The sequence below is a fragment of the Phyllopteryx taeniolatus genome, chromosome 12 (assembly GCF_024500385.1).
Source record: "Phyllopteryx taeniolatus isolate TA_2022b chromosome 12, UOR_Ptae_1.2, whole genome shotgun sequence".
NCBI classification, from domain to species: domain Eukaryota; kingdom Metazoa; phylum Chordata; class Actinopteri; order Syngnathiformes; family Syngnathidae; genus Phyllopteryx; species Phyllopteryx taeniolatus.
Window position 1 is genome coordinate 23,223,461 of NC_084513.1, and position 24,150 is coordinate 23,247,610.

At 43.3% G+C, this 24,150-nt stretch overlaps 1 protein-coding gene across 2 annotated transcripts; it reads left to right on the forward strand.

Annotated features, from left to right (window-relative positions):
- Positions 1-1,590: 1,590 nt before the first annotated feature.
- tmtc4 (transmembrane O-mannosyltransferase targeting cadherins 4) lies at positions 1,591-22,855 on the forward strand. 2 transcript variants are annotated; one of them, XM_061792653.1, is made up of 20 exons: positions 1,591-1,837; positions 1,953-2,012; positions 2,134-2,338; positions 3,676-3,791; positions 4,828-5,044; positions 7,126-7,213; positions 7,297-7,397; positions 8,690-8,782; positions 8,975-9,136; positions 10,548-10,750; positions 10,941-11,115; positions 12,469-12,600; positions 12,679-12,758; positions 12,824-12,931; positions 12,997-13,138; positions 13,460-13,574; positions 15,830-15,942; positions 16,062-16,131; positions 16,994-17,144; positions 22,463-22,855. In XM_061792653.1, exons 3-19 carry the CDS (start codon positions 2,177-2,179, stop codon positions 17,140-17,142), a joined length of 2,226 nt encoding a protein of 741 aa, XP_061648637.1. In that variant the 5' UTR covers positions 1,591-1,837; positions 1,953-2,012; positions 2,134-2,176; the 3' UTR covers positions 17,143-17,144; positions 22,463-22,855. The 2 variants fall into 2 exon arrangements, with proteins under 2 accessions (XP_061648637.1, XP_061648636.1); XM_061792652.1 differs by lacking the exon at positions 22,463-22,855 and having other exon boundaries at positions 16,994-17,242.
- The last annotated feature ends 1,295 nt before the right edge of the window (positions 22,856-24,150 follow it).

Here is a 24,150-nt window from a genome sequence, read left to right on the forward strand (position 1 = left end):
CAGCACTGGTGTTGAAATGATAGTAACAAGAATCATCATCACCTTTTCACAAAATCAAAACTGCGGCATGTTCAAAGCATGACGGTTTCGAATATGGCTGGGCGGAAGTGATAGAAAAGGGCCGGAATAAAAACAAAATTCAAAACTGCAGCTTGAATGCTGATTGGATGCGGGTTGATTCACTGGAAAAAGTACAACAAAGCTGTCACTCGTTTCGAAAAAGTTTGACTTGAAATAGTTGAACATTTTTTGCTTGTGATTCAAATATATGTATATATATATATATATATATATATTTTTTTTTTTTGTTTGTTTGTTTGTTTTTTTGATGTTGGTAAGAAAGATGAGTAAACTTTGCATTTTGGTCATGTGACACTTAAAAGTCATTTCTGTTTTTAAACATAGCTGTCCTTGACTGGACACATTCTACACTGACCGTGATTGGCGTAATGACATTAAGTGAATGTTTAACAAGAAAAAGAAACGATACATACTGTATCCTTAACCGACTTTGAAGTTTAACACGGCAACAACTTCATGCAAAACCCAGTGGATCGCCTCACGAGGGCCTGGAGACTTATGCATATTCCATTAATTCTTTTGTATCTAAAAGTGCACAATCAAAGGGATTTGTTCTCTATGGGCAACTAGAGTATCTTTGTCTATGTTTGGGGACTCGAGTCACTCCAAAAACAGATTGAAGCGCGCCGCCAAATATGAACTGCGTTTTTATTAACAAACAATTGTATTAATAAACAACACAATGGAGAATATCCGATTATGACACCTGCTGTGATCAGAGACAAGAAAGTTGAGATTAAAAGTTTCATTCTTCATCTTTTGCTTTCAAGTTTTCTGCAAAGCAGCTCACAACTAAATATGTAATGTTCATTAGAAACCTAAATTAAGGCACTGACATTTCCCCGTACATTTGTAGACATTTCCAGAAGCTTTCCGTTTTGTTCAGTTGTAACAACATGAGAAATAATGTCAGCAAATGTAATTTTCCTGTGTGAAGTTTGTATGTTCTCCCAATGCCTGTGTGGGTTTTCTCCAGGTTTCCTCCCAGATCCCCCCAAAACATGCACGTTAGGTTCATTGAAGACTCTAAATTTAAAAAAAAACAAAAAACGTGAGTGTAAATGGTTGTTTGTCTATATGTGACCTGTATTGGCAAACAAAGCTCACCCTCGACCTATAAAAAGGACGGATTGATGTACCTCTGTATGTTAAGGCTGCAAGTTTTTTTGTGTGTTCAGTGAGTATGTGTATAATAAATCCATCTAATTGAAGTTATTATTATTTTTTTAAACATTGCATTTTGTACGTTTCCATTTTGTCCATGTTAATTCCTCTAAATACCCTTATATTCCTGGTATTTACTATGAAATTGTTTTCCATAATTTTGACTATTGCATTTTTATTTACTCATACAGTATAGTGTACAACCAGTGACTGTCCAAAAAATATTCATGTATTGTTTTGTTTGTAACTTCACAGTGAAAGTTTTGAACCTGTCTTTTCTTTTCTCTTTACAGTGCTGGCAGGGCAGCGCCACAGCTAAGCCAGCTATTGGTTGAAAACAGCCACGTGACGCTAACGTATCCGGAAGTAACTCAAGCCGGAGCGTGTCCGTTTGTTTACATCCCCCAGTGTTCCGTCTGCACCTCGACGACGAACCCATTGGCGTTAAAACTGCTTCTCAGTTTTCAAATCAAATATTTGTATAATTTCCCTGCAATATTAACGCGTTTCCGTTGCGTTTGTCTCCTGACCAATATTAGGGTTAGAATCGTCCGAAGAAACATGCTAATGCTAAAAAGCTCGACACTTGCACGTGAGTAACCCTTCCTAAAAGACGAATTATTTCATTTTTTTCCCTCAATAGCCAGTTTTGATGCAATGTGTTTGCATAACTGCTGAGTTCAAGGGCGTTTTATGTTCGACTTTAGCTTACTGCCAACGAAGCTAACGCAAAGCTGTTACCTGTCACGAAGCACCATAAAAGATAGGTGAGAATTTAACCGTGCATTTTTTTGCCTGAAACTCGTACATTATAATTTTGTTTTTGTTTTTATACTAATAGATGATTTAGTCCGTTGACCAATATGCGCCCGACAATGTTCTCCTCAGGGTTCTGGACGATGTTAAGGAATGAAGGAGGTGCCGGTGCATCATGGCGTTTTCTGAGGTGGATTGGGATGAGGAAGTCCCGCTCCCCAGGCTCGGTCGGGTCCAGGCCCGGATCTCCGTGGGCCTGCTGGCACTGCTCTGCTTCATCAACAGTTACGATGGGGACTTTGTGTTTGACGATTCAGAGGCCATCCTCAACAACAAGGTGTTTTCTCGCACTTCTTGAACTATTGTAGTAATTATAATCAATATTATTATTAATAGGCTTTCAATTGTAAAATATGTTCCTTGGCTCCATAAAGGTTGGAAATCACTGCTCTAGTCACATCGTATATTCTAATCAGTCAGGTCAAACCAGCATTACAACATGACAGAAATAATGGGTGCTAACTTACTGTAATTAAATTACTTTATTGTAATTAAATGACTTCGCCCACACCGAAACTTTAGAGCATGATTCGACAGAACGGCGGCATGTTCCCGCACAACCGTTCGTGCTAGCACTCGCTTGCTAGGCTACATAACGTTTTTGTTGGCTGCTTGCGAGCCGTATCGTATTCAAAGTACGGGAACATACCTCAAGCGAGCCTTAAACCGACGTCCTCTCCTGTCCTGAGCACCAACTCACGTTTTTCCCCATTTTGTACTCATAATACAGTGGGCGCGATCCACTCTTGTTGTCGTCGCCGCCACGGTAACGAGTGTATACTGTCGCATATGAGTTGACAAGATAGAGCCCAATGATGGTAAAAAAACGGGATGCGGTGGTATCGGAATACAAGATTAGATTGCAGTAGTCTGCAATCGTGAAAGAGCAAATTTGTCTTGTAGTCTGATCCGGGCATTACGTGTTAGCTGTCTCAGACGTGTTGTCCGTTCCACACCGCCGACATGTTTTTTTTTTTTTTTTTTTTTTTTTTTAATAACTTTATTGGCCGTCAGATATTTACAGTCCTACGTCAAAAGACACGCGACAACGCTAAAAATAAACTAGCTTTTGGATTCAAATATACTGTGCACGATGGCGACGCGGAGTAAATGTCTTTTGCGCAGCCGATCAATGAATTATGACATTAAAGCCAATCAGCATAAAATGCTAATTATCGGCCGATACCGATCAGGCCGACAAAATCGGTGTAAAGTCCAACTATTAATAATTATACTCTCTGTAAACGACCTTGAGATGCAAAATTTTATGGGCAGCGATGTCTATAATTCTTGTTACTTCAAGTAATTTAATAAAGGAAGTCCACAACCGGCATTGTAAAAATCAAATAAAATATGAATAATGTCTCCTTTAACCCTTATTAAGTGTATACGTAAGTTTGCTATATCATTAAAGCTTTACATTGTGTACTTGCTATAACTGTATGTGCCTGGGAGGCGCGTCTCCTCACATTAACAATAAAGGCAGTCACTGAGCAGCCTGCAACAGCTACAGATGATAACCATCATCACGTTGGAGGGCATTTGTTACATTGAATGCACACGTTAAAGACCAAGACGTAAATGTGTGTTGTTCTTTTCATTTGTGTGTGTCAGGACTTGAAGCCAACAACACCCTTGAGCAACATCTGGAGCAACGACTTCTGGGGAAGCAACCTGAGTAGCAACTCCAGTCACAAATCCTACAGACCGCTCACTGTCTTTACTTTTAGGTTTGTACTCTTCTGCTGCTTCAGCATTAGTGAGTTTAAGCAAATAGAAAATATGCTTAGTTCTGATTGGCTAGGCGACGTCTGATAATATCAGTCAGCTTGCCGCATGTTTTGAAAGCCACATTGATTGCACTGTTCGGACATCTGATGTCATCTTTAAACACAAATTCTGCATTTCTTCGTAGTCCCCCCCAGAAAATAAAAATAAAATCTAGAAAAATGTGTCAATGGTAATAATGTATATGGTATAATACATTTATTATATCTATTTGTTTTCTATTACGCTTATGCTCACACGGGTCGCGGGCGTGCTGGAGCCTATCCTAGCTGACTCCGGGCGACTTATCAAAAATATGTATAATAAAAATAAAGCAAAAAAAAATGATGCAAAGTAACACCAATTTATTTGTTGCTCTGACCGAACACTGCTAAAAAAGCATGTATGGTATCTAAAAAAATTGTGAGTTTCATCTGAATATCAACAAAAAATAGCTTTTTTTTCTGGGCAAAAGGTAGGAAAAAAACACTAATTAATAGATGCAGTGCATAACATTTTTGGAGCATTTCAGCAGTTCTGCAGTTGGGGAATAATATTTCCATGTAATTATTTTGCACTTGATTCTGAATTGGAAATTAGGACATCTTCTCTTATAGAATAAAGCTTTTTTATGTAAATTGTTATTCCATTGTTTAAAATTAGGATTAAAATGATCTTCAGTTTTTGAATAACAGTATGTAGTTAATATAAAACTAATTGTATGCACAATAAATTCCAACTACATAATTATACATGCAGTACGTCTAAATGTATTTAAAAAAAAAAATATATATATATATATGATAATGGTCTATCTGAACGCGTATTTGACTTCTTCAAAGTTTCCTTAAAAGAAATGAAATACATTAATCCATGTATTAATTGTTTCTAACCTGGTTGGCAAACTCCAGTTGTGTTTTACCAGTGGCCAATCAACCATCAGCTATCCTCTATCCACCTCTATCGCATCACATTCTACTTTAACACGGCTGCTTGCAGGTTGAACTACATGTTGGCAGGCGGCCTGCATCCTGCGGGCTTCCACGTGCTGAACGTCGCCCTCCATGTCGTCATTTCCGTCCTGATGGTGGACATGTTCGCGCTGCTGATTGTCGGACTGGCCTCCGACGACAGGACTCGCATAGTGCGGCGTGCTCCCAAGACCTCCCTGCTGGCCGCGCTCTTCTTCGCCGCGCACCCCGTCCACACGGAAAGCGTAAGTAACAAACTGGAGTAAGTTGACTTTTTTCCCCGAATGGGGGCCTACACTCTAATTACCAGGCACTCCGGCTTCCTCCCACATGCCAAAAACGTGTTTGCTAAGTTGATGGAAGACTCTAAATTGTGTGCCCTGCGATTGGCTGGCGACCAGTTCAGGGTGTACCCCGCCTCTCGCCCGAAGATAGCTGGGATCGGCTCCAGCACGCCCTCGAAACTAGTTCGGAAAATATGGATGGATAGATTTATATTTGTTTTATGACCTTCAACATTAAAGTGGGGAATCTATGCAAAAATATATCAATTTGAGAAGGGGGCCAATACTTTTTCACAGCACTGTAAACTGGTAAAGTACAACGGTTTCAATTTGTATGTTAGAGCTCCACGGTCTGGCCGTCTGCTAACCCGCCACATTAATTGTCGCCAACGGAGCGAGCTCCCATTCGCCGCTTTGAAGTCAACCAGGAAACGGTCACCTATGGAGACGCTGTGCCGCGTTGCTTTTCTATTTTGTGGCTGTAAACTAACAAGACGGATCGCCTGCAACAGCGCCACGGTGTCCTCCCGAGCTTTTCCACACTAAACAGTGCAGTGGTTCCATGCCAAGAACAAACGGGCCGTCTCAGCTGGGCGCGTCAGGCCCAAGGTGCGTGCGGACACCGCCAACGCCTCGCTATAGGATGCTTATTGACCTGCCGCATGTGCGCGTGCGTGTGTGTGTGTGTGTGCGTGTGTCGGCTGGGAAGCGTAGCAGGAAGGCGCCGGCTTCCTCTCCCGTTTTCTCTTTAATCATGCAGGGCGAGGATGGTGTGACGGGCACACGGTTGGCTCGGGCCTGCTGCACGTATCAAAGCAGGCGACCCCACGATGCTCACCATACTATACCCACACGCTGTATGGACTCACACACTAACAATAATGAGAGAGCATTTCCTCCTTTTGTGAGAGCATTTCCTCCTTTTCAGTTGGAACTCAAATCAAAAGCATACATGGAAATGGCCAAGGCAGTTATTGGCAAAAACAAAACAGAATGACACTTGTAGCCCCTTTTACACTGTCCGTGTTGCATTTCTGATCACTGTGGAAAGGGAGTACGGAGTCGACGTGGCAATTTTCCAGCGTTGCCGGTAGTAACAGAGCCATAACAGTGACGGTTCCGCGCCTGTAGCCCTTTCTGTTTTCTTTTTTTGCATTTTTCTGCCTTTTCCCCCATGTTGCTGTTCTGCGGGGGACGAAATTGATCCCGCAATTATCCGACTTCATAAGTAGTATTAGGGTCATAGCGGAGGTGAACTAGCATCAATACCCGGTCTCTTCTCTTATGTTGTCTGTAAAAAAACGGCTTTTCTTCACCAGCCCATTTCCACGCGTCTGTTATTTCTTTCAAAGTCACTGACACAAAATGGTGAGGGATGAAGTTGATCCAGCAATTTTCCTGCTTTGTCGGTTGTATCAGAGCTGTAACAATGGTGGGCTAGTGCCCTCCTTTCAAAGCCAGTACTGTTCTGTATAAAGAGCACTGACACAGAAGGCGGGTGAGGGGACTAAGTTGAGTGCAATTTTCCAGCTCGTATTAATCGTAACAGAGGTGGTCCAGCTCCTGGAGCCCTTTGTACATTTCCTGTAAAAGCCGGCTTTCTTTCCACCTGATCCTTCCGTTTTCTGTATGAACTGCACCGAATAGAGGTGAACCCTGCAGAGGTGGGGTGGGCGTTTTTTTTTCCCACATCTGTATTTTCTATATAAGGCACCGACACAGAACAGGGGGCCGGCATGAAGTCGACCCGGGTCCCTGCCGCAGAGTAGCTTTGGAACTATCTCAGCGACTTCAACCCCAGAAAATCTGCCTCGTCGGTGGAATTGAGGAGTTTTGGGAGGTTTTTATATCAGTGCCGACTCTTGCCAAAATGAAAAAACAATAAAACCACGTAAGAAGAAACATGATTTTTTTTTTTTTTGCTCCAGTTAGACCACATCAAATGACGTGGATTTTGCAGAGTTTTGTGTCAACGGGATTTTGGCCAATCCTTGGCGGAGGTAATGAGATCTGTCTGCTCCTTTGCATTTCCTCCACAAAAGGTGGCGGGCATCGTGGGTCGGGCGGACCTGTTGTGTGCGCTGTTTTTTCAGCTGTCCTTCCTCACATACTGCAAAGCCTTCAACAGAGGTGAGTTTGTTCAACCGGACCTCACTCATTCCGTTTGACCAAACACGCCTTTGTCTTGTTTTGTTTTGCTTTGCCGTCCTCAGGTGTGGACAAAGATGGCGGCTTCTCTGTGTGGTGGATTGCGGTGAGCCTCTCCCTGTGCGGCGCCGCCATGCTTTGTAAAGAACAAGGCATCACCGTCTTGGTACGAAATTTGTACATCTTCAAGAAAGTTTGCAGCCGTGTGATACATCATTTTTATATAAGTAGTCATCAGTAAATAGCCATGTTCTATTCCAAACAGTCACAAGTCAATTTCAAAAGATGATCTATTTCTGAGAAATTCATTTATTTACATTGCACCAAATCACAATGTAGTTGATATGGTGTTGTGTGATTTCAACTTTCCGAACATGACGAGGAGAAACAAAAGTCATAATTCGTTGCTGATAAATGTGAAAATTCCAACACAAAAGTCAAGGCGACAAACAATTTAAGAATTGTTACAAATACATTGAAAACATTATCAAAAAAGGTAGTAATGATATATCAAAAATTGCAGAGTTACAAGAATAAAATCCCATTTTTCTCTTGAAGAAGTCGCATTCTGAGGGGGGGAAAAAAGTCATTTTCACCTCATTTCCAAATTCATACATGAACAAAAACGTAACAGTCTGGGACCAGAAGCTCTTTGTCTTGGGACTGTATAACCTTCAGGGAATATTGTATCATAATTATTAGGGCTGCACAATTAATCAAATTTTAATCGTGATCACAATTTTGGATGCCGCGATTGAATTATCCTGAGCGTCAGCAATATTTACATTTAAAATACGGGCTCTGCTAATTAAGCATTTTCTCAACCAGTAGTCAACCAACCACCAGGGGGCGAATGCATGCTTACGGCTTCATTAACCTGCCTAAATAACAAGCGAGTAAAAGGGATCCAACGGAGTTGTCTGCACTTACTTATGTTTGGGATTCAGGGTAAGCGATGTTAAACAAGATAATTGAGATTTTTTAAATTGTTGGCTCAATTATATTTTTGGAAATTCTTCATGAATTTTGAATTTATAATTACATTTGTTTGAAAGTTTCATGAAAACTGTTTACATATTGTTTGTTGAACAATAGTGCAATAAGAAAAGTTGTTTTCCCAAACATGATGAATAATTGTGACTAATGATCATGATTTCAATATTGATCAAAATAATCACGATTCTCATTTTGACCATAATCGTGCCACCCTAATGATTATTATTAAAAGCGATCGTAATAATCAGACTCTCTTCTCCTTGGTGTGGAAGACGTTAACGTCAAGCCCATCAAACACCTTTGGGATGAACTAGAATGAAGATGGCGACGTGGTCCGACATCCGTTTTCACGTCCGATATGCGTAACCCAATACTGTAATTGGAGCTAATGTGCTCTTTGTCACTGACCTATATAATGAGTTTTAAATGTCCCTCTTGCATGTCTTTGCGTTTTCCCTCCAGGGTGTAAATGCAGCTTTTGATGTCCTCCTTATCTGTAATGTTGACGTGTATGAACTGAGCCAGAGGCTACTCCTCAGGAAGACCCCTCGTAATGTGAGTTACAGTGCCCACCCTGCTCTGTCATAAATAATGCTTCCACTCGTATGATTAACGTCACATTGCATACATTGCGTATGCAAAGCTGCGTTAATTAGAGCCCATCGATCTGGGCAGGCTCACACGTGCACACATGCGTTATGTATGTACGTGTGTACCGTATAGGATTTACGTAATGGTTTGTGACAGGCACGCGAGATGCTGCGGACGGGCCTGCCGACGCGATTGGCCCTCATGGCTCTGGGCGGCTTCTTCATGCTCTACGCCCGCTGGAAGATCATGGGAACTGGGCCGCCGGCGTTCACTGAAGTGGACAATCCCGCCTCATTTGCGGAGAACGTGTTTCTTAGAGTGAGTGTGTCAGACTAGAGCTGGCTAGCCATAATCGTGTCCGCATTGATTTAAAGTTCTTGGAAAGTGAAAATAAATGACTTCTAAATGTGACACACCACAAAGAAGAGTGTTAACATCCCTGACACATTTGAATGATGAATATAATCGCCAAGTATGTAAATGGGGCTGTAAAATTGTGACAAATCAAGTCTCCACTCTCAGAGACTGTGGGCGTGTCTGCTGAAAACAGGCCCCGCTCAACTGTCCACTGTCAATCAACTACCACACTTTCTTTCTTATGCCTGCACACCCCGACGTGTTTGAGTCGCTAATATATATATCTACTTAAAGCCCCGGTGGCTGGAATTTAGCCCATCGGGTCGTCACGGGGCTTTTCCTTGTCAAGACAAAAGGTGCTAGCCACCAGCGAGCTCTTGAGCTAACCTGAGCGCCTCCCGACTGACGGATGGGCAGCGGGCTCGTCCGCGGCGTCACCTCCAACTTGGTTCTGTGTGGATGTGTGGGTCCACATAAGAGTGACATTTCAGGGAAAGTCACCTGTTTGTTTAACTCAGCGGCACACACGCTACACGACTTTGCATTGCGACATATTACGGTAGCCTCCAACAAAATACAAAACACTCTGTACAATGGTGGCATCCAGAATAAATGCATTATTCTGGCCTAAGCATAGCGAACTAGTTAACTGCACACTGTAGTGGTAGAAATGGGCCAAATAATTACAACTAAGTGGGGGAGGGGCGGCTCATGCCAGGGCCAAAGGATGTCACTTAGTCCCGTTTTGGCCACGCACAAAAAAGAAAAAAAAAAATAGTAAAGCTGAAATATATGTCCCCCATTGAGTACTATAGATCCATTTTCTTCCGCTTAGCCGAGGTCGGGTCGCGGGGGGCAGTAGCTTTAGCAGGGACACCCAGACTTCCCTCTCCCCGGCCACTTCATCCAGCTCTTCCGAGGCGTTCCCGGGTCAGCCGAGAGACTACGTCGTCCCCGGGGTCTCCTCCCGGTGGGACGTGCCCGGAACACCTCACCGGGAAGGCGTCCGGGAGGCATCCGAATCAGATGCCCGAGCCACCTCATCTGGCTCCTCTCAATGTGGAGGAGCAGCGGCTCTACTCTGAGCCCCTTCTCACTCGTTCTCTACTATATAGTTCTGTCTTTGCAGGTTTTCAGCAATTATCTTCAAACCTGTATAATGTATTTCGAAACAAATCCCTGAATTCACATTAGCCTCTGTTGCTGTTCACAAGCATACCAAGGTTTGAACATGGACTTGCATCCATGTTCGCCATTGTCCATTAATATGCACAAGAAATTACCAAACCATGCAATCAAACATCTAAGTTCATGTACCCCCATAGTTTTCAATTCATTTTTCCTCCTCCTTTCCCATTGTGGTGATTGACAGGTGGTGAACTATAATTACTACTACGCCCTGAATGGCTGGCTGCTGCTGTGTCCCTGGTGGCTGTGTTTTGATTGGTCCATGGGCTGCGTGCCGCTCATTAAGTCGACCAGCGATTGGAGGGTGGTGTGTCCGCTGCTGCTCTGGTGCGTCCTGATAGGCTTGGTAGGCCAAGCCTTGTGCTCAACAGACAGCCAGCAGCGAAGGTAAGCGAGCGGAACCGTATCCACCTCGAGAAGCGCGCTTGATTATGAAGACTGTGCCTTCACATCCTTGTTCTCACTAGACAAGATTTACTCGATGAAACTTGGCCTCTCTTTAGCGATCGAGATCCTTGATGGGATTTTTCTTGTATGTTGATTATGCTTTGACATTTGTCTTTTCTCTCCTAACCAGGACCCTGAGCCTGGCCCTGGTGCTGCTGGTGGTCCCATTTCTGCCGGCCTGCAACATCTTCTTCCGGGTGGGCTTCGTCATTGCCGAGCGCGTGCTCTACTTGCCCTCTTCCGGATACTGCCTGTTGTTGGCCTGCGCCATGGCACGCTCCTGCCACCGCTGGGTCAAGTACAAGGTGGGAGCATGTCGTGCCCAAATAAAGCGTATCAACATGATGTGGGTGAAGCGTCAATGTCTATCTGACTGAGCTCTTTCTCTTCCGTCACTTATGAAAACCTCTATTGGCTTACTTTGCCAGTTTAATCACTTTTAAAGTTTTTAGGGTTGGATTTTTGTCTGCGTCGTTTTGATCAAATAGTGTTCAAGCAGTTGGATCATTACTAAAAAGTCTCAAACAGCAGGCAAAGTGATATTTTACATATTGCGTCGATGTCCATAGGGCGGTCCAGGTAGTTAGTGCATAGCAGGTGTATTTTTTCAGGCAAGGATGGGCATTTTAATAAATCTTTAATCGATCATCTGGGAAATTAGCTGTCAGTAATTCATCATTATTTTTAGTTGCTGAAAACACCTGGTAAAAATGTTCCAAGATAAAGGGCTGCAGAATGTTTGAGCATGCTAACTTTTCCTGCCTGCAGAGCCTCACCCCGTTCACTTGACTTCATATCGTTATGTATTGCTCAAGGACGACACAATGGTAGTGTATCCTCCAAGGTCGAACATCATCTCGTCTGTGACATCCGTAACTGTCGTACAAGGCCACTGTATAACCAAAATAAAATCAAGTAAAACTACTCACCATGACATACTTGTCCGTTAAAAAAAAAAAAAGACATTTTGAAGTCTCATTAGACTTGCTGACGTCACACACGACAGCGCGTGATGGGGATTTCTAAGATGGAGGCTTGGTTATTTCTGGGGCTGCTGTGCTACATTTGGCGCAGGGTGTCTTGAATCTGTGAAGGGTCAAATGAAATTTCAAGACTCTCATTCTGGAAAGAAATGTGCTGCCGAGTGTTTCGAACCCCGATCTAAATCCTATTGAACATCTGTGGAAGGATCTGAAACATGCCGTCTGGAGATGCCACCCTTCAAACCTGACACAACTTAAGCAGTTTGCTCACGAGGAGTGGGCCAAAACACTTGCTGACACGTTCAGTAGTCTCATTGGAAGTTATAGAAATCATTTGATTGCGTTGATTGCATTTAAAAGGTTGCGCAACAATATACTTAGTGAAGGATACCATCATTTTTGTCCAGGCGTGTTTCATTAGTTGTTTCTTTGCAAATGATTCTGTTTAAGCACAATTCAAAAGCAATGTCTGTTTTTCAATGGTTCATTTTCATTAAATTTGTATGAACTGTATTAATATTACTTTTGTTAGAGTCAAGTCATTTCAGTGACCATTGTTTTGTTTTTTTCCCCCATGAACAGAGGGGTACCAACCATTTTGTCCATGTGTGTATATAAAATGATAATATGTAGTAGATGTCGTTTAGAGTGCAATTTCTCTCTTTGTCCCCACAGAAGCTACTGTGCATCGCCATCTTCGCCTTGATGGTCACATTTATAGCTCGCTGCGCTGTCCGTAGTCACCAGTGGCGGTCCGAGGAAAGCCTCTTCACCAGCGCGCTGGCCGTGTGCCCCCTCAATGCCAAGGTAAAAGGAAAAGACCCACATTTCCCCCCCCCAATGTTGTTACATATTGAAATCATCAATGACTTGCTGATCGTTCAGGTCCATTACAATGTCGGCAAGAATTTGGCCGACAGAGGCAACACCACAGCTGCTATTAGCTATTACAGAGAGGCCGTCAGGTTAGTGTTTACTTTACACTGGCACATTCCTAGCCATTTTTGAGAACTCTGTGAACGTCTTACAGGCTTCATCCCACTTACGTGCACGCCATGAACAACTTAGGGAACATCCTCAAGGAAAGGAACGAGCTGATCGAGGCGGAGCAGCTGCTATCCAAAGCCGTTTCCATCCAGTAGGTTGTCAGCAATTGTCAACAAATTGAGCAGTGCCCCCCTACTGACAACACTTTTTTTCCAGACCGGATTTCGCTGCCGCTTGGATGAATCTGGGTATCGTGCAAAACAGTCTGAGCAAGTTTGAGCAAGCAGAGAGGAGCTACTGGAACGCCATCCGCTTCAGGAAGAAGTATCCGGACTGCTACTACAACCTGGGACGCCTGGTGAGACTTTAGCCACATTTCCACTTCAAGTTCCAGGACCTCTTTTGCTCTTGGTGCATTGCTTGGAACTAATGGCAGATGCTCTCCCAAAGGTTCCTGGACCTTTTGAAAGTATCAACAGGGTGTTGTTAATTTACGCTGGAACAAAATTTAGACGATATTTCTCACGGTCCAAACACATATTGGTCCTCCAAACGTTCCGAGGGCATTTCCTCCACAGGATAATTCACTGCTGTGCAAAACACACATATTGGGTTAAATGGATCATACATGCAAAATCCTAAAAACATATGTATTGATCTTTTGCTTTAATCCTGCCAGTACGCAGACCAGCAGAGACACCTTGATGCTCTGAATGCATGGAGGAACGCAACGGTGCTTAAACCTGATCATAGCCTGGCATGGAACAACATGGTCATTCTACTGGACAACATTGGTATACACGCACACACACACACACACGCGCACATACACACTCACCTAATATACCTCAAGCAACACTAAATAAAGACATATCGGCTGTTGCATTTATGAAATCAGTAAACTACTACAGCGAACACAACATTTCATTTCTGCATGTAACAAGAACATTTCGAACTGAAAAATTCAGTTCATAATGTTTTGTTTATAAACTTTAAATACAACCGAACTGTATTTAACAAAGGTACTGATTGAAACAATAAAGTTGAAGCTGTAACATGATGCGCAGTTTGAACATTTTAATTCAGTGATACTTTCACATATCACACCATACCACGCTTTGAGAACCCCTGCGCTAGGCTGTTGTTTTCGACATAATTGTTCTCCGTGTGGCCTCAAAGTGCAACCGATTGGGGCATTTATACTTGAAAAAGAAGGAAAGCAAAAAATCCCCACACACAAAATAAATATTTGTCCCACCCGCCTTTCAAACCAAAGTTACTCCACTGCTTATACGAATACTACATTCCATGGGTCTGCTCTCACCAACCTCTCCTTTTTCTTAATCTGAAACTACTGGACAACTAGAAAGGTAACCCTCGGTGTGTTCCACTGTGGTTATTGCAACAATATAAAAACATATTTTGCCACAACACAAATTCAAAACATAATCAATAGTAGCCCATTCCTTAAAACTGAGCGTGATGCACTTTGTACAGGTAGAATGTTAAGTATTGGATCTTTTGAGATGCACAGGTGTGCCTAATCATTTGGCCAGTGAGTGTATTAACGTATTCTGTGGACTTTAAAGCGAGGCCTTAGTTCTGTGTCCCAGCGAGGACGTGCAAGAGCTGTCGTCGTTTTGTGTCTTCTGGAAGCAAATCAAAACGGCCCAACAAGATTAGAGCGGAAGAGCGGGAATCACCAATGCTTGAAATTTATGTATTAAGGCTTTTGTCTGGTGAATTTCTCAAGGCGCTCCTCCCCGCAGTGTGGAGAATGCTCTGATTTCCGAACGCTTCGGCCATTTTGTTGGGGAGGTGCTCCCGTGGGGGGGCGGAGTCTCCCAGGAGGGCGCTGCGGCCGTCCATGTTTGCTGATCAAACGTGGGCGAGCACAGCCAGAGCAGTGGCCCACTAGTGGAACCCACCCCCCCCCCCCCTTCCCGTCCACAAATGTGACTGCAATAATCATAGCCTTCTCCGCTGCTCGCCGACAAACAAACAAAAAAGGGAAAAGAAGAACAATGGGTGTGACTTTCAAATGGAAAGTGGGAATATTAGCTTTTCTCTGTGGATCTTTTCCCCAACATAAGTCTCATGACTCGGGGGCTGTCTGCCTGCCTGTTCCTCCCCCATATTTTATTTTTTTATTTTTTTGCCCAGACACCAGACGGGTTGGTGACAGAGATCAATAACCCAGTCGGGCCTTGTGTTCATCCCTAATTAGGGACCAAACTGCTCGTCCGTGTGTGCACAGGGCGAACGCTCCATCCCCAAAATAAAAAAAAAGATGACAGTCAATGTGTCTGTGAACCAGCTTTTATTAGCCCATCATTACCACGTATAAGAAGTTTATCATGAATTGTGACTGTCAACACACAGCTCAGCAGTTTTTATTAATTTCACACGGCACAGTTTCATGGAATTAAAGAAATATATGTAACCGTTGACAGTTAACAGTTTTAATTTGAGCTGACACCAAGAAAAACTTTAATGTTACACATACCTACTGTATAGGGATGGACCAAATTCGAGTCGGTACTCGTTCTTGAAAATATGTTCTGATACTATGACACAGGGCTGGGCAATTAAGCAAAATTTCATCGTGATTTTGATTTTGGCTTCTCACGATCATAAAAACATTTATAATAGAAGAAAAACGGATTAAAAAAGGATTACGTGTTCAAATAACGTGCTTAATTTCATAATAAGTCTTTGAAAAAAAACGAACAAAATACAGATAATACTTCATGTTTTGGTCATTTGGGTAGACGCAAAATCATGCATTGTAAAAATGCATTGTACATAGGTAGAAGGGTTTCCAGAATTTTGAGGTCAACTTTGGGGTGCGCATTATACACATGAAATTACGATACATATCTACATCTTTTTTTTTTTTGTGATGATCATTGAATTGCTGTATCCTTATATTATCACAAGTGTTGGCCAAATATAGTGAGTTAATCCGCAATTTCTACCTTAAAAAATGTAGCTGACATTGTGAATGCACCTGAACAGCGTGACACTTAAGCTCCTCCCTCTCAACCAGGTAACTTGGGTCAAGCGGAGCTGATTGGACGAGAAGCTTTGAGGCTCCTCCCAAACGACCACACCATCATGTTTTCACTGGCCAATGTGCTGGGCAAGCAAGAGAAGTACAAGGTCAGTTATCATACTTTGGAGTTCAGACAAAAATCCTTTCTATTGGAAACAAGAGTGACGCAATTATACTGTAATTGTTTTCATTTTAAAAAAAAAATATTTGTGTCTTCATTTGTCAGGAATCAGAGGGCGTCTTCCTTCACGCTCTCCAGATCAACCCGAATGCAGCTGGTTGCCATGGCAATTTAGGTGACGGCAATTTCCCTTATTTTGAAACTTGATTGTTTTTGCTTTTGTTTTTTTATACAAAAGGTAAAACCATTATAAACATTAGTGGATGTGGAACCTCAAAGCAAGGCAACTTGTGATTGGTTCAAATTGTTTTTTTGTTCTTGGGAAATCTTCATCAGGGTGAAGCTGCGCCCATAATAAAACATGCAAAATCAATAAAATTGATTTAAAAAATAAGGCAAATAGACATGATCTGTTCCAGTATAAAACAGTGGTGATTGTAAAACATTTAATAATTCTACAGGTCATTTTTAAATTGTCATTCCTACCTGTCATACAAGTGTAAAAATAATTTAACCTGTTTGTGTAAATTTTCTGTACCGCTTCTCCTCACGCGGGTCGCGGGCGTGCTGCAGCCTAGCCCAGCTATCTTTGGGCGACCCTGAACCGGTCGCCATCCAATTGCAGGGCACCTACAAACAAACAACCATTCGCACTCACATTCACGCCTACGGACAATTCAAGAGTCCGTATCAATCAAAACACGTATAATGAATTAACGCAAATGAAAACCTTCTGTTCCAAACTGTCACAATCAAAACCAGTCAAACGCACACTGACAGTTCATCCTTTGATCCTCGCTGACCTGAGGCCTAGTGACGTACACTGATATTGCACGACACTGCTTTGAAAGCAACCCTCCGCACCCCAAATTTCAGTTGGATTCCACTCTTTTACACCCTTCGGCGGTCGAAGCATTGTCGACGCTTCCCTTCAGAGTTGTACAATTTCCTACTAAATTCCCGTGAGAAGATTTGATTCTCTTGCTTACGAGCCCAAATATGCTAAATGAAATTCTGTGTGCGTGCGTGTGGTGAAGCTGTGTTATACCATCGCTGGGGCAAGCTGGAGCTGGCGCAGAAGCACTATGAGCTCTCTCTCAAGTTGGACCCCGAGGCCCCGGGCACGCGAGACAACTACAACATGCTGCGACGCAAACTGGACCAGCGCAAACGCCACTCACCCTGAGGGTACGCCCGCCCGCTGCCCACATCAAACACTCTTCTTCACATTCCCACTGATTTTCACAAACACGCGTGCATCGAAATTAAAGGGCCGTTTCATAGCCGCTTCCCGTGTGATGTATTTTAATTAGATTTTCATGTGTCGTACGAGATGCAGGTGTCGGAGTCCGTGTGTGTGTGTGTGTGTGTGTGTGTGTTTGCTGTTGTTGTTGCCGGCCCGCTCGATGAGCACCATGCGGAGCCCGTCGGCCTCCGCACGGTGTTGTCTCAGCTGGACACGACATCGCCACACGTGTGACGAACGCAAAGAATCCTTATTTGGATTGACCTTTGTCCTCCAGAGTTAAACTTCGTCCAGGGCCAGAAATGGTGTCAGTTACAAGTTATGACCATTTTTGACATCCGTTCGATTTCAATCCAAAACCAGTATTATGTTTACGATTACGTTTTCCCTAATTACAATTGTATTATATTTTAATAGTTGGTTATTTACCAGGATTACACAAAAACTGCATAAAAACATGGGTATCAGTTTTGATGCAGATCTGGATAAAGGTGTGGCTTAAACGTATCTTTCATCATTTTAATCACTCGTTCATAACGCCTTTGTTGGTAACTAATTTATTTGATTTCATTTTACTTTTGTGGGAATCTTTGCTTCTTCTGAGTTCTCTTCTAGTTGTTGTTAATGTTGTCAGTATCATCTATAATGTGTAAAACCCAATTTAAAACATGACATTTTTTTAGAAAGGGGAATTAAAAAAAAGAGGAAATAATTGGTTATGCACAAGTATGCACACCCTCAGAATTGACCAGTCACATTCAAACTCATGTTAAATGGAAGTCAGCACACCTGCCACTGCTGATTTGTATTTATTCATTTAAAAAAAAAAAACAACTCCTACATTGAGGAGGTTTGTACCATCGCCATTTTTGTACCATTTGTATTATTATTATTTGATTTTTTCAAGTTCTTAATGCGATGGCACTTCCCGGCAGCAGCTCCTTAATGGGAGAAAGCTGTTGTTGTTTTTTTTCTTTTTTCTTTCAAGTGTCCACATGGAGACACAAGGTCAGATAGGACGGGAAACCGATGGCGGAGTCTTCATGAAAACACAGCGGCTTCAAAGAAACGCGGGGACTGGGGATGCTCTCCACTGGGGACAACACGCACGCACACACACACACCGTGAAGAACACCGCAGAGGGTTCAGGCGACCTCAGTGTGAAACATCAGTCAACAAGCATGCACCCGGGTTCAAAGGTCAATACACTTCTATTTTTTCACCTGCTTCCTCCAGCCAGGCGAGGAACGTTTTGATGCCGCGCCGGGGCTGGTTTCGCTTGAAGGTTTGTTTGCACTTACAGTACAATGCGCCACTTGTTACTTTGATGCTCTCAACGTCTCATCTCCATGGGGGGCGGGGGCGGGGGCGGGGGGGCATTTGATATGTGATCTCCCTAAATATGCAACCGATAGCGGGATGTCGACCATATGGACAAAAGTCTCGGGACGCAGCTCTTAATTAAATAATGAACTCAATCAGCGGGTGACCGAGACCCTCTCAGTGGCCTGCAAAGCCATCATCACGAACGAATCAGTTGCTGGAGTGATTCCGCTCAGTATGTTGACTATAAAGAGTGGTTCATTTGAACGAGTGGTTCGTGAACAACGCAGCGCGACTCGAGCCCCTTCTCCCACTCTTTCCCACTCGTTTGTACGCAGGCACGGGGAGAACATGCAAACTCTACACAGGCGGGGCCGGGGATTGAACCCCGATCCTCAGAACTGTGAGGCAGACGCTCTAACCAGTCGCTCACCGTTCCGCCCCTATTTAATAACAGTTTATTCAAATGAATGATTTATTTTTGCATTATTTTATGGTGCCTTTCATGAGCATATATTCCGCTTCTGTCTCTTGCTGTGCTGTCAAGCGCCTGTTCCAGAAGGTGGCCTCTTTTTCAAGTGTATTTACAAGTGCAAAGGTCACCACGGTGTAAGTGTTCCACGCGACGGAGCAAATGCAGACAGAACAGGATCAAGTGGTGGCATTCAAGACCGAGCGCTTCTTCCTCGTATTATTCTAGTCGGTCACGCGGCGGCGTCATGTAGGAAGTGTCGCGCGGCGACTTTTTTTTGTTGTTTTTTTTTTTTATGTACTTTCCCTGGCCGCTTCTCTACTTTTTGGCAGGGATCATTTTCACGCGCCGCCTGCTGCTGCACAGCTGTGCGTAGGCATCAACGGGGGGAGGGGCACACTTTTATCGTCATCAATCTTTGAATACCTTTCATTATAATCAAATATGTCGGGTATTAAAGAGACTGAGTGACCGGCCCAGCCGCCGACATCTTCATTTGCCATTCTGACTGAGAGGGAGAACTTGAGACTTCCCAGGGAGGGACATTAATAAAAGATGCGATACTAGCGCCTTCTGAAGTCTTCACCTTGTACTCGGCGCTGCACACCTTTTACCCGCTCGGATTGTCCGTCATAATGATATCAGCAGATCCGCTCCCTGGTGGACTTCTTTGTGGAACTCAGGGGGAAATCACTCCATGTATAAAAGACAAATTTATTTTCAAGGTGACTGTGTTAGGAAGAAAAAAATACTTTTTGTTGCAGGAGCATATTAAATAAGCGCGTGTGTGTCTGTCTGTGTGTGCGCGCTTGGAGGGGTTCACTTATTTTTGAACTCATCTCAGAACAGCAGGACTGCTACTTTGCAAAACAGTCCCAACAAAATAAAAGAAACGCACAGTGGTGTCGTGAATTTAATTACCTCAAGCAACAGTTTCACTGCAACTTGGTGAGTTTGCTGTAAGTGCAAGAATCGTTACCAAATCTATGTAATTGTAATCCGTTCCATTAGTGGGAGAAAAAAAATGTAACTAAATTACAGTTACTTTGGAAAATTGACATGATTACAATCTTAATTATATTTGAAAAATAGCTGCAGAAGCTCAGGGTTTTTTTTTTTTTTTTGCATATCACTTCCTTCTTATAAAGCTGACGCTTGTGATTGGCGCTCTCTGGTCATGTGCCATTCTGCTGTCATCTCAAACATAACATATTTTTCCAAATATGACCTCTGGCCCAATCCATTAGTTTGAGATTTTGAAAAGGTTTGATGCAGTTACATTTTTGAACACAAAAGAACATTGACTTTTGAAAAGTTTCATCTTTATAATTTTGGACCTTTTTTGGAACATTTACTTATTTGATTTGTCTTATGAAACAATATTGTCTACAATTGTGCACATTTGTCATTAAGTCAACATGGTATAGTATGGTGATTTTCCACATGCTGAACACATATAATGCAACAAGCAATTGTTTTATCATGTTTGAGCAAATAGGAGATTCATTCCAAAATAATGATCGATGTTTTTAATCCACTTTTTTCAAGGAAACATCCAAGGGTGCTGTTGATGCATTCATTCAAAATAAAAAAATAAAAATCGCTCAAATGTCACTTTTTGAATTGAAATAGCTAACTTAAGCTTTTGTCAAGCTTCTAATTTCTTAAGATGTACCTGTATGTGTTGTATTTCCAAGAAACACGCTTAAATCTTTTTACTTAGCTTTACTTCGGAATTTGTGACTCCCGACCGCTGAATACTATACAGGGTTTACACTATTGTGAAATGAGGAGCTCTCTGAAAATGTCAATCAAAGCTGTGCATGATCTTCTTTGTAAAATCTTTTGTATTGGACCTCATTAGATTGTGCAAGGTTACCTAATCTCGTAGTCCGGGGAGTGTAACGCCGATGTTGTCATTTTTTCAGATGTTTGCAGGGGATTGGAAAGCACAAATGTGCAATTGTTCTCTTTTTACAACCCCAATTCCAATTAAGTTGGGACGTTGTGTTAAACATAAATAATAACAGAATACAATGATTTGCAAATCATGCTCAACCTATATTTAATTGAATACACTACAAAAACAATATATTTAATGTTCAAACTGATAAACTTGATTGTTTTTAGCAAATAGCCATTAACTTCGAATTTTTGGGCTGCAACACGTTCCAAAAAAGCAGGACAGGGTCACGTTTACCACTGTGTTATATCACCTTTTCTTTGAACAACATTCAATAAACGTTTGGGAACGGAGGACACGAATTGTTGAAGCTTTGTAGGTGGAATTCTTTCCCATTCTCGCTTGATGTACAGCTTCAGCTGTTCAACAGTCCGGGGTCTCCGTTGTCGTATTTTACACTTCATAATGCGCCACACATTTTCAATGGGAGACAGGTCTGGACTGCAGGCAGGCTAGTCCAGTACCCGCACTCTATTACTACGAAGCCACGCTGTTGTAACACATGCAGAATGTGGTTTGGCATTGTCTTGATGAAATAAGCAGCATATGAAAAAGACGTAGCTTGGATGGCAGCATATGTTTCTCCAAAACCTGTATGTACCTTTCAGCATTAAGGGTGCCTGCATGTGTAAGTTAGCCATGCCATTGGCACTAACACAGCCTCATACCATCACAGATGCTGGCTTTTGAACTTTGCGTCCATAACAGTCCGGATGGTTCTTTTCCTCTTTAGCCCGGAGGACATGACGTCCACAATTTCCAAAAACAATTTGAAATGTGGACTCGTCGGACCACAGAATGTGCTCGGGCCCAGAGAAGCCGGCGGCATTTCTGGGTGTTGTTGATAAATGGCTTTAAAGTGTTCCTGAGCCCATGCGGTGATATCCTTTACACATTGATGTCGGTTTTTGATACAGTGCCACCTGAGGGATCGAAGGTCACGGGCATTCAATGTTGGTTTCCGGCCTTGCCGCTTACATGCAGTGATTTTACCAGATTCTCTGAACCTTTTGATGATATTGTGGACCGTAGATGATGAAATCCCTAAATTGCTTGCAGTTGTACGTTGAGGAACATTGTCCTTAAACTGTTGGACTATTTTCTCACGCAGTTGTTCACAAAGAGGTGAACCTCCCCCCACCCCCCATCTTTGCTTGTGAATGACTGAGCAATTCAGGGAAACTCCTTTCCTACCCAATCATGGCACCCAACTGTTCCCAATGAGCCTGTTCACCTGTGGGATGTTCCAAACACGCATTCCTCAACTTTCTCAGTCTTTTTTTGCCACCCGTCCCAGCTTTTTTGGAATGTGTTGCAGCCATCAAATTCAAAGTTCATTATTTGCTAAAAACGATAAGGTTTATTAAAGTTTAAAGTTAAAGTTAACTTCATTGGAATTGGGGTTGTAGATAAATACAAAAAGTGAAAAGTCCCCCCCAACCACAACAATCCTAATGGACTCTCATGTGCACTTCCCTCTTGCTTGTCTAATTGATCTCAGTGGTGCGCACTTGACGGCGTCCTCGTGGCCACCCCCTCCCTGTGTTTGTCCCGTCGGAGTGCCGGGGGTCCCTCGTCCAACGAGGGAGCCACCCCGTCCGTCTCACGTAGATCACGTTACACGACGCCGCTGCAACGCGAGAGGCTCGACAACGACAACAAACGCAGAGCCCCAAATACTTCGTCCCTTTTGCCTCCGCGACATCGCTCTGTCCGTCTGGCTCGGATCAGTCTGAATAAAAGTGCTATTGAACATCTCTACTTGAAACTTTTAACCCGAGCAGAAATGGAACAAAATGTTTACCAGTGTAAGTTGAAACAAGCGTCGCAAATGTAAAACTAGGTAACCACAGTAATACTGCAATATTAATTGCTGTGTGTGTCATCCACATGAGCAAATAAATGTCACACCCCTGAACAGATGCCTCCTTTCACCCCTTGTTGAAAAAAGCCACTAGGTGGCGATAATTAGCTTTACTAAAGGCCGTTTCACACACCAAATCGGCGTTTCACCGTGCCTTTCAGAGACAACTCACCGAAGCGTGACATTGCAGTGCCGTGCCGCGCCGCGTGATCTCACAACCGTTGCGGCCTCGCGCATTCAGATAGTTAGCTGCACGGCGACGTGGTGGCCAGCGGCGATTGTTTTCAACGTGAAGGGGGCGTCGGCAATGAATGTCGGCCGTTCGACTTCACGCTGGTCGCGGGTGCCGTGCCGTTCCGCCGCCGATATTTCACTGTTAGCTTACACACGGGAGTTGGAAAACGTTGTATGCTAATAGATGTGTGGTACTCTCTGCTGTCGGGTAAATCAACTCCCCTCGGCCGCTACAGGAGGAAATCGAGTATAGTTTTAAAGCGGTAATCGAGGTAGTGTATAGTAAGAGTCAATTGCTGTCCCTCAAGCTTCAGTCCACATTCATTTTACCCCGTAGGGCTCATTATTGACTACTATGATGACCTATTATATATTTTCCAAGAGAGTCAAAAGTTCAAGGGTACACAAGCAAAACCTTTGAGGTTACCCCTGCAGTGACAAGCATACAGTACGTAATCATTTTGCGGAAGGGGTGCCAAAATTGTGGCCGGGCCCACGAGCATAATGGACATGGTGGTGCCAATTTGGCTCCCTGACAAAGCCTGCGAGATCCCAAAGATTGATTCTTGTTACTTGCTGGTGGAGCCCCTCAACCCCTGGAGGGGCTTAGGAGGCACAATGTTGAAGATCATAGACAAATCATTGACGTGTATTTATCTTTTTTGAAGTAGTCCAAGAGAGAATGAACATTTCCGAAGGTCTTTTGACTGTCTTCAAGGTGAACGCGTGTGTGTTTTGCCTTTCGGTAGCACCGTGAGCCTTATTCGAAAAAAACAAGCACAACGTACAGTGCAAGGAGATGGAAATGTATTACCTGGCACCAGCTCGTGTGTGTGCCTTAGTCATTTGCAGCGAGCATGAAGAATGAATCTAAAGAGGTCTGAAATTGCCGACGTGCAGCCCGACTGCACCGCGAGCCGCTTCGTTTCATCCTGGGAGGGGGGGGCGGCGGACAGTATCGGGTCTTGCCGTAACAGCTGTGCTGCTCTCACGGGGGCCGAGGGGGAGGAGCTGCTTGGGACAGATGGACCTGCCCCCTGTGCCATCTCCCACCTCTCACCCTCGACTTCCACAAACAATACAGCCACACG